The following is a 10,654-nucleotide window of genomic DNA, read 5'->3' as shown; positions in this document are numbered from 1 at the left end:
GTGGGTCCCTCCCATAAATTTTTGGTGTCCGTTTACGTTCTCCAATCTCCATTCTACGCTACTTCTTTTGTTCTTTTTCCCATTTTTCTCGTATTTACATTATCGCCACTCACCACTCCTCTTCCTGCATCTCTCTTTTTTTCCTTTGATTCACATACGTCCATTCCAGTCACTCTATTTTCTACTTCTGTGCTTTTTTTTCTTTGTAACTGTAGGTTCATCACACACCACACATTATTGCCGTACTAAATCACAACTTGATGGTAGTAATAATTCAAATTTTTGACGTGTCAATATCATTCAAGTCCTTCATGTTAATAAAGGACAAACAATCCTTCACTAGCAAGCAACCCTCTTAATTGGCATGTAGTACTATGTACACAAGGTTCTTGACTGTTGAGTGTTGAGTCTTGTGTATATCTACACAAAATTTACCCCGTCCATAACTATAATCATTTCAAATTTAACAAAAGATTATCACATCCTTGTGAATTTATAAACTCTCACGTGGGATACATTCTTGTTTTGTATATTAAGATTAGGATAAGGATAAAATAAAACAAATAATAGTCGCAGTAGTAGGGAGACAAATTTGGGGGAGAGAAAGGTAATTGAGATATTGAGGCGGAGGGAGTAACAGTAACTAGAGAAAAGCAAAACCCGCAAGTGGTATTGGTATTTGTTGGTCATGCGTAAACTCAGCTCCCTCCAAGCGCATGATTAAAGAGCCCACCCTCCCGTACTGACGTGGTATGCTCTCATTGGAACATTTCGTCTCGTTGGAATTCATTCCAACACAGCCAATAAACAATATCAGTCACACTCTTCTCTCTGTGTGTGTTTTTAGTTTTTACCTGTGTTTTTCTCTCTGCAGAATTTTCTAAATTTCTCCTCTATCCTCTCTCCTCTGCTGCTGAAATTCCCACACTAATCATCAGGAACGCACGATCTTCCGTACGAATGTAATTTTGATATTTGATTTTGGAGCATTCCCTCTCATTTTGCTCGTTTCGTCCAGTTTTATTTTCCGTTAACTGGCTGAATTGATTGTTTTAGTTGAAAGTGAAAGAAAAAAAAAATGCTTGAAGCAATGGAAAGTTCCATGAACGGAGGCGTCCCGCAGTTACAGAGCTATGGAGATAGCAGTGAGGAGGAGCTCTCGGTGCTTCCTCGTCACACGAAAGTGGTGGTTACCGGAAATAACCGCACGAAATCGGTGCTCGTTGGTCTCCAAGGCGTGGTCAAGAAGGCCGTTGGACTAGGCGGTTGGCATTGGCTGGTAAATTCTCTTCACCAATGGTTACGGTTATTGCTATTCGCAATTGCCTAGTTCTAAATTTGAGTTACTAACCTGGTTTATCTTTGCATTGTTTATCGTTTTCATTTTTCTTTCTTATTAATGTCTTGTGTCAATCAATTTTGTTGTTCATAATTTGATTGCTATTTGGCCACCACTTTAATATGTGATCAAATTAAATTATTGCTCTTAATCTGCTATTGATTTTCTGGTGCCTATCTCATTGAAATATGTACAATGAGGTTTACATATTTTTTAAACCCTACAGCATGAATTCTTGATCAGAATCATTTAAGCGCATGCACATATTTTTCAATTGAGATCTTCCAACTATTATTGGCTTCTAAAGGTTGCTGCTTGAATATAATTATTCCTTTTGTATTGCTTTTGAGTTACAATTTCTGATAATTAGCTGTGGTTGTTTATTGCATGCTTTATTTCATTGCTGGATCTGATGTATTTTGAGGTGTTCTGTTGGGATCAGTTGTTCATTGAGTGTTTTCTTTGGTTTTATTCATGGAAGGAGGGGAATTAAATGATCATTGCTTTAGTTTTGGTATTGCATTTGAGGTCTTAGCTTCGAATTGAGTACTTTTCATCCTTCCTGTACTACTTCCTAATTAGATTCATACTATTCCATGCTAGATTTTTCTCAGTCCAAAGGGGATAAATTGTTTGGGACTTTTCCCCTGTTGTTTTTCCCTTTTTTTTTTTTGGGGGAAGGGAAAAATAATACCTGGCTCATAAAAGGTTCATGCATGTCTCTGAATTCTGATTGTGCGGTCTCTTTTTTTCTTTCCCGTAGGGAAAAAAAATAGTAAATAATATATTTATTAATCATGATCTAGAACTCCTTCGTTGTGGATAATTAAGATGTATATATTTATCTTATTTGGATCAGAATAAGTGACATATTTATAAAATAAAATAAAATGCTTCATTTTCTTTCTTTCTTTCTTTATTTATTAATCACTTTTTCATATTATTATATCATGTAAACAGTTCATTTTTTTCTGCCTAACTCGTATTTGCGGTGCTATTTTTGGAAATTTGAATTCCAAAGTTGCTTATGTGACCATCCAAAAGGCTAGTAGTTATTTTGTGCTTGGTGTATACGGATGCAGGTTCTTACAAATGGCATTGAAGTGAAGCTACAGCGGAATGCTCTTAGTGTGATTGAAGCACCCACTGGCAATGAGGAAGATAATGACCTTGAATTTGAAAACTTGTCCTGGAATGGATCAGATATGGGTAAGTTTACATTCGCAGCTACTGCATGTTTTGCATGCTGCAGCCTGCATGTACTAGGATTGTGTTTTCAATTATGAGGCTAACTTAATAAAAACTCTCAAATAAGTATATATCCTTATATAGTGTTTTTGGAAAAAATATTTTTGGATTCGATTTGCAATGAAATGAATTGAAATTGGAAATGAATTGAATTGGAAATGAATTATTGTGTTTGAAATTAATGATGTAGAATAAGAATTGATTTAATTTAAAAAATGATATAATGATATAATTTTATATTGTTAACTTTTATTTGTCACGGAAGTTTTCAAATACCACCGCAGTTACTAGCACGGTTGGCCCGATCCTCCCTGTCGGCTGACTTGGGCGGCAGGTGTGGTCGGTTTGGTCTGCCTAGCACCTGCCCAGGCAGCCAGAGTGATATTAATACTTAAATTGTAAAAATATTTCTTAATATTTTAAGACATTAAATTATTTCAATTTCAACTAAATCCTTTCAAAAAATTAAGGAATTTGAGTTTAGTTATCTATTCTAAACAAAAGATTTGATTTCTAAATCAAATCAATTCCAATTTCGTAAGATTCTTCTCCTATAAATGTAATGTAATATGCTTGTGTAATTCCTACTTACACGCGTACAACCAGCACTCTCGATAGACATATTGGAAGGCTTTGATATTTTATTTGTTAATTACGTTAATTCTTGTTTCGGCTCCTTGTCGTGGGCTTAGAAAGTGACGGAGTTTGGTAACATTTGATCCATTGTGGCTTTTCCTTTTGCTTTTAGTTATTTCTAAATTTCTAGTGTCTTTAATTTTTTGACCCCACCGCAATTTCTGATCTTTATTTGTGCATTCTTTGATTTATCAGCATCCGACGACAGACGTAAGTCCCATAAATCGAGGCACAGAATGCATAGATCATTGGGATCATCACATAAGACTATGAGTAGGTCCTTGTCTGGTGATTCACTGTCTAAGGGTTCTTCTGCTTCTACGCCGAATGGGTCCACGGTACTTTACTGTTTCTTATTCATAATTTATATCCCACCAACTTCGCACGGTAAAATTTCATTATTCGTTAATATTTTTATTAACATTATCTATCTCTTATTTTATTATTTATTTCTCTTTAGAAGGTTTATTTAAGTAAGCTGGAGATGGCTGCATTGTGGAGATATTGGCGACATTTTAATCTGGTAAATTCCTAACTCTACATGTTTTGGTTACAATTTCCCGGCAAAAGATGCGGTTGGAAGTGTGTCTCGTGTATACTTACTCCTAAAATGGATTAGGTGGATGCCGTCCCAAACCCATCAAAAGAGCAGCTGGTAGACGTTGTTCAGAGGCATTTCATGTCACAGGTACCTAAAATATTTCGTGATTGAATCATTTTTCTCTTGCTAATCATCAGTGAAATGTTGTTTCATTGGTAATTATTGGAATATGACTCTGTTCCAAAGATGGTGTTTTTTTGTAGTGAACTCTGCATGGACCTAAATCGCCTGGAGTTTCTTAACTGGATGAATCTCAACCATAAGAAATATACAAATTTGTTGTGAAGTTAAATAGTAAAATATAAAAATATGTTAGACAAATAAGCTGTGGTTAAATATATAACTAACGGGCTTGAGGTTATGTTTCTCTTAACTGGACCGTTGCATTCAAATGTGAATGCACCGTATATGCTTAATCTTCCAGAAGTTTGATGTAGTACTTGAACGAGTATTTGGCAATTACTGGGGTCCTAACGTTGTGGTTTTTTCTTGTGAAGCAAATGGACGAGTTGCAGGTCATTGTGGGATTTGTTCAAGCTGCAAAGAGGCTCAAGACTGTGTGCGATTGACACATGGTGACATGGAACCAAATGGAGTGAGATGTTATGATATTTTTGTAAGTTATAGTCTATGCTAACAGAGATAATGTGTGTAATATCCACTTCCATTCGTACTATGTAATATATATTGTCGGTGATTTTATCCTTGATATAGTAGTAGGTTAGTACTGAGGTTATAGAGGTTCTTACTTTGTCGTAGCAGCCAAGTTATGTAGATATATTATATGAGAAATGCTAGGGGCATCAAAATTTATTATTTTTTATCATCACTTAGCCATCAACTCAATTCATTTAGTTTAGTAATCCAACAACATTTTATTTCATACTTTTCAATATTAATGGTTAACTGATGGCTAAAAACAACAAAATTTGATGGCCTTTTAGTATTTTTCATATTATATATGTGACCTTGCAACTGGATCTATCATTAGGGAAGTCTCCACAACTTTGTTTCCTTAAGCTTGATTCAATGTTCTTCTCAACTGGGAAGTGGATTTTCTGAGACCATAATGTATATATATTTTAGTTCTCCTAACTTATGTTCTTCTTAACCAAATTGATTCTGTTATGATCATATATACTGGTCTCGCTGACCAGTGCCAGTGCTAATCCTTTCCTTAGCTGTTTTTTGAGGACTAATTCATGATGATTTTAAATTGTTATTTTCTGTAATGACTTCGTTAAAATGTTTGCTAAGGTTGCTATTAGTTATTGTTTTTGAGATTGGTTGTAGAATCAGGGATTAGAAAATTTTTCTTTTCTTTTTTGGTAATTTTCTAGAAGTGTTGCCAAAATATTTGCTTTTGTCGTTTTGACTCGGTATTTCTGTTTTTCTTTTTCAATATATTAGGCATTATGTATCAGTGGCAGATTAGTTAAGTTAAATTAGTAGGTTAATCATAGTTTTTATTGCGGATGGTAGTTCATGGCGATGAGCAAAAAATCCGCCATAAAGTTATAGCGGATGACGTTGCGAAAAATGACGAAAATCGCGGATTATCTAAAAAATACACATATCTGTACAAAAGAACATGCAGAAAAATTGTAAATATAATAAACTATAAAATCTATCTATATAAGAAATTTTGTAATCTTAAAACATCCAATTAATATAGCAAATATAGTAGCAAATTTTAGCAAATAAACAACATCAAGTTCAAATCATAATTCAAAAGTCATAAGCAAGCCATAAAATAGAAGACATAAAACATAAAAATTATAAACCATCTACATTCTAACTCTCATCAAATTCATCCAAATTAACACGATTATTATCGTGTCCCTTTGCCCTCTCATCATCCTCTTATTCGATATCAATGAATTCAATCTCCTCTTCTTGTTCTTCTTCATTTTCAGAATCCTCTTCATCTTCATATTCTGGTTCTTCTTCCTCTTCCACAATTACTGCCTTTCCTTTTCCTTTTTTTGAAGCCTTAGACCCACTTGGTCTACTCTTTGCACCACCTCTTGCAGTTGCAGGTTCTTTTCTTTTTCTATTTTGTTGTCTTCTAGTATTTGTCGTAGGCTCATGTCCTTCCGTTGCTTCAAACACAAGGTTCTAACTCAAAGTGTTGTCATCTTGATGAACCAAATCAGCATCATCATCCACATTATCATCATCTCGAAAGGTGGTAGTTCCAATTTCTCCCATTAACCACTCATTACACTCATCAATGTCATTGAGTGCAATAGGGTCAACTTCATCTTTAAGGTTGTACCTCTCAATGAGTTGTTGGTTATACTTTATGAAGACCAAACTCTCCATCCTTTCATGATCAAGCCTATTTCTTTTCTTAGTATGAATATGCTCAAATATACTCTAATTGTGCTCACATCCCAAAACACTACAAGTCAAGCTCAAGATCTTGATAGCAAGGTCTCGCATGTTTGGAGCTTCATGCCCATATGTCCGCCACCAAAATGCTATAAAATTAAAATAAATTTGTCTAAGCTTTTAATTGAACTAAATTTATAAAGTTTTGTAAAATTTATAACAATCTTACCGAGTGAAATCTTTTTTCTTTGAGATTTTGCAAAATCTGATCCAAAAAGTCCATAGCCGGCCTTGTATAGTGCTTGCTCCTCCAATATTTTCTTTTGCACAGCTTGACTTGGCACCAATCTAGTGATGCACTCAAACCACCCCTTTGTAACTTCTGAATCCAGCTCAATCCGAGGGTTGTCATAAAATAACTCGGGATTTAGAGCTAGCTGACGAAGTACTTGCTCTCATCATTAAGAAATGTTTTCATGATGCATTCCTTTGCCTTCTCCATTGCTTCATAAATATATCTCATTGGTGACTTCTTCTCCCTATCAACAAGTCTAAGTATCCGAACAAGAGAGCCCATGATCTTAAAGGTGTACTTGACATGATTCCAAAAGGAGGACATGATAACAATCTTTGTTGCCTCCTTCCCCTTTTTCTCCTTTGACAACTTATTCTTTACCCATTCATCCGAGGTGAACATTCTTCTCATATTTCCTTTCTTCTAATAAAGCCTTTCCAAAGAGAGAAATGACGTGGAAAATTGGGTGACTGCATGCCTTACCAACTCCTTATCATTTGTGAAGTGTCTCAACATAGCTAACGTGCTAGAGTGACTATAAGTGAAGCTAACCAAAGAAATGGCCTTTTTATGGTTTTTTGAATTAATGGTAACTTCCCAATGTCCTCAAGCATCAAATCCAAACAGTGGGCAGCACAAGGGGTCCTAAACAAATTTGGTCTGCAACTTACCGACAAGAACATAATTGCTCCCATTATCAGTTACAACTTGAACAACGTTGTGCTCACCAATTTTCTCTACAACATCATCAAGAAGCTCAAATAATTTCTGACCATTCTTCACATAATCAGAAGCATCAATAGACTTCAAAAATATTGTCCCAGCTGGAGAGTTTACAAGAAAATTAATAATGCTAATTTTCCTTTATCTGTCCAAGCATCTGACATAATAAAGCAACCATACTTTTCCAATTGTTCTTTATGACCCTTCAACAATCCTTTGGTGTATTTCAACTCCTCATTAAGTAGTGGAACTCTTAGAGTATGATAACTGGAGCAGGTAAATTGGGACCAAAGCTTCCAATAGCCCAAAACATTTCTTGAAAACTCTTCAACTTTACTGGGTTCAATGGAATCCCAGCTTGGTAGAACCACCGTGCTATATATCGATGAACTCTATGAACTACTTCCTTATTACATACTTCCTTGATGTTTTGCTGCCTCAATTTCTCTCATTTGTTCCTTGCAATGGCAGTTTCAAGTCTTCTAACAAACAAGTCCATTGGACCTCTCATGCTAGTTGCACCCCCTCTAGCTGCTGCCATTGGAGCTGGATTATGAGGTTTATCAATCCCTTGAGCATCTTCCTCCGACAATCCGAACCCCAAACTCTCTAAGTCAAGTTCCCTAGCATTGACACTTTGTTCTTCGGTGCTTTCCGGTGTGGCAGTTTGTTTTCTTCGATTCTTTTTCTGATTGTAATATTTCCATAATTCAGCAATAACATCTTTTGGGACCATTTTACATTCAACAATGTTTCCAGGCTTGATTATAAAGTGCTCTTTTACTAGTGTGATGCCTCCTTTCATAATTTTTTCACAAAAATTACATACAGTGTCATTGGTATTTCCTTTTTCTACAGTACTAATATATTTTTAGCCTGGGTCAACTTTATTGGATTGGATTAGAAAAAGATTTGTGTTTATGGATTAAGATACATTTGATATTTTTGAAAAAAAAAGTTTTTAGAAATTAGGATTAAAATTTTTGGAATTAAAGGATGAGAATTTGTAACATGTTTATGCAAGAAATCATGAATTGAAATTAGAAAATTAAAAAAATTATGAAGAAAAAACGAATTTACCTCCTCCCCACCACCATCCTGGCGTTAAACGCCCAAACGCTGCATGTTTTGGGCGTTTAACGCCCATGTGCAGCTTCTCCTGGGCGTTCAACACCCAGCTGTTGCTTCTTTCTGGCGTTGAACGCCAGGAACTCCTTTGTCACTGGGCGTTTTTATGAACGCCCAGGACGCTGTAAATCTGGCGTTGAACGCTCAGAAGGTGCTTCTTTCTGGCGTTCAACGCCCAGAAGATGCTTCTTTCTGGCGTTCAACGCCCAAAACAGCTCTTAATACTTGTAAAAATCAACAGAAACAAATAAAATTAAACTTTGTAAATGGCTGGGTTGCCTCCCAGCAAGCGCTTCTTTATTGTCTTTAGCTGGACTGTTACTGAGCTTTAATCAAGTCTCAGTTTTGAGCATTCTTGCTCAAAATTACTTTCAAGATAATGTTTGACTCTCTGTCCATTAACAATAAACTTTTTGTTGGAATCATTATCCTAAAGCTCTACGTATCCATATGGTGACACACTTGTAATCACATATGGTCCTCTCCACCGGGATTTCAATTTCCTGGGAAATAATCTGAGCCTAGAATTAAATAGCAGAACTTTCTGTCCTGGCTCAAAGACTCTGGATGACAGTTTCTTATCATGCCATCTTTTTGCTTTCTCCTTGTAAATTTTTGCATTTTCGAAAGCATTGAGTCTGAATTCCTCTAGCTCATTCAACTGGAGCAAACGTTTTTCTCCAGCTAACTTGGCATCAAGGTTTAGGAACTTGGTTGCCCAGTAGGCCTTATGTTCCAGTTCCACTGGCAAGTGACAGGCTTTTTCATACACAAGCTGGTATGGAAAAGTTCCTATGGGAGTCTTGAATGCTGTTCTGTATGTCCAGAGAGCATCATCCAAGCTTCTTGCCCAATCCCTTCTACGGTTAATTATAGTCCATTCCAGGATTCTTTTAAGTTCTCTGTTAGAGACTTCAGCTTGCCCATTTTTCTGTGGATGATATGGAGTGGCTACCCTATGGCTAACTCCATAACAAACCAAAGCAGAGTAAAGCTGTTTATTGCAGAAATGAGTGCCCCCATCACTGACCAATACTCTAAGGGTACCAAATCTGCTGAAGATGTGTTTCTGGAGGAATTTTAGCACTGTCTTAGTGTCATTAGTGGGTGTTGCAATAGCTTCTACCCATTTGGATGCATAATCCACTGCCACAAGAATATAAGTGTTTGCAATAGCTTCCACCCATTTGGATACATAATCCACTGCCACCGGAATATAAGTGTTTGAGTATGATGGTGGGAAAGGCCCCATGAAGTCAATATCCCATACATCAAACAACTCGATCTCCCAGATCCCTTGTTGAGGCATAGCATAACTGTGAGGCAGATTGTCAACTCTTTGGCAACTGTCACAATTAAGTACAAGCACTTGGGAATCTTTATAGAGAGTAGGCCAGTAGAAGCCGCATTGGAGGACTCTTGTGGCTGTTCGCTCACTTCCAAAATGTCCTCCATACTGTGATCCATGGTAGTGCCAGAGAATCTTCTGTGCTTCTTCTTTAGGCACACATCTACGGATTACTCTGTCTGCACATCTCTTGAAGAGATATGGTTCATCCCAAAGATAGTACTTTGCATCTGTGATCAATTTCTTTGATTGTTGCCTACTGTACTCTTTAGGTATGAACCTCACTGCCTTGTAGTTTGCAATGTCTGCTAACCATGGCACTTCCTGGATGGCAAAAAGTTGCTCATCCGAAAAGTTTTCAGAGATCTCAGTAAGAGGGAGGGACGTCCCTTCTACTGGTTCTAGAGGGAGGGACGCCCCTTCTACTGGTTCTATTCGGGACATGTGATCTGCTACTTGGTTCTCTATCCCTTTTCTATCTCTTATTTCTATATCAAACTCTTGCAGAAGCAACACCCATCTTATGAGTCTGGGTTTTGAATCCTGCTTTGTGAGTAGATATTTAAGAGCAGCATGGTCAATGTACACAATCACTTTTGATCCTACTAAATAGGATCTAAACTTGTCAATGGCATAAACCACTGCAAGTAGCTCTTTTTCTGTGGTTGTGTAGTTCTTCTGTGCGTCATTTAGAACACGACTGGCATAATAAATGACATGCAAAAGCTTGTCATGCTTTTATCCCAACACTGCACCAATGGCATGGTCACTGGCATCACACATTAATTCAAAAGGTAATGTCCAGTCTAGTGCAGAGATGACTGGTGCTGTGACCAGCTTAGCTTTCAGAGTCTCAAACGCCTGTAGACACTCCTTATCAAAGATAAATGGTGTGTCAGCAGCTAGCAGATTACTTAGAGGTTTGGCAATTTTTGAAAAATCTTTTATAAACCTCCTATAGAATCCTGCATGCCCCAGAAAGCTTCTGATTGCCTTAACATT

The 10,654-nt window shown here is 36.7% G+C and overlaps 1 protein-coding gene across 5 annotated transcripts; it reads left to right on the top strand.

Annotated features, from left to right (window-relative positions):
* Positions 1-566: 566 nt before the first annotated feature.
* On the top strand, positions 567-5,046 carry LOC107460087 (uncharacterized). Of its 5 annotated transcripts, XM_052252439.1 has the most exons (8): positions 567-750; positions 875-962; positions 1,057-1,279; positions 2,422-2,548; positions 3,419-3,561; positions 3,684-3,746; positions 3,843-3,911; positions 4,322-5,046. In XM_052252439.1, the coding sequence occupies exons 3-8, from the start codon at positions 1,079-1,081 to the stop codon at positions 4,391-4,393; spliced, it is 675 nt and encodes a 224-aa protein (XP_052108399.1). In that variant the 5' UTR covers positions 567-750; positions 875-962; positions 1,057-1,078; the 3' UTR covers positions 4,394-5,046. The 5 variants fall into 5 exon arrangements, with proteins under 5 accessions (XP_052108399.1, XP_052108400.1, XP_052108401.1 ...); XM_052252440.1 differs by lacking the exon at positions 567-750 and having other exon boundaries at positions 759-954; XM_052252441.1 differs by lacking the exon at positions 567-750 and having other exon boundaries at positions 759-962; positions 3,687-3,746.
* Positions 5,047-10,654: the final 5,608 nt, after the last annotated feature.

This window comes from Arachis duranensis, chromosome 8 (genome assembly GCF_000817695.3).
Source record: "Arachis duranensis cultivar V14167 chromosome 8, aradu.V14167.gnm2.J7QH, whole genome shotgun sequence".
NCBI lineage: Eukaryota > Viridiplantae > Streptophyta > Magnoliopsida > Fabales > Fabaceae > Arachis > Arachis duranensis.
This window is presented reverse-complemented; position numbering and strand designations above follow the sequence as displayed.

Coding starts and splice junctions, on each gene's coding strand:
- LOC107460087 (XM_052252439.1), top strand. CDS start 1,079: ATGCTTGAAGCAATGGAAAGTTCCATGAACGGAGGCGTCCCGCAGTTA. Junction 1,280..2,421: donor TAGGCGGTTGGCATTGGCTG/GTAAATTCTCTT, acceptor ATACGGATGCAG/GTTCTTACAAATGGCATTGA. Junction 3,562..3,683: donor CTACGCCGAATGGGTCCACG/GTACTTTACTGT, acceptor ATTTCTCTTTAG/AAGGTTTATTTAAGTAAGCT.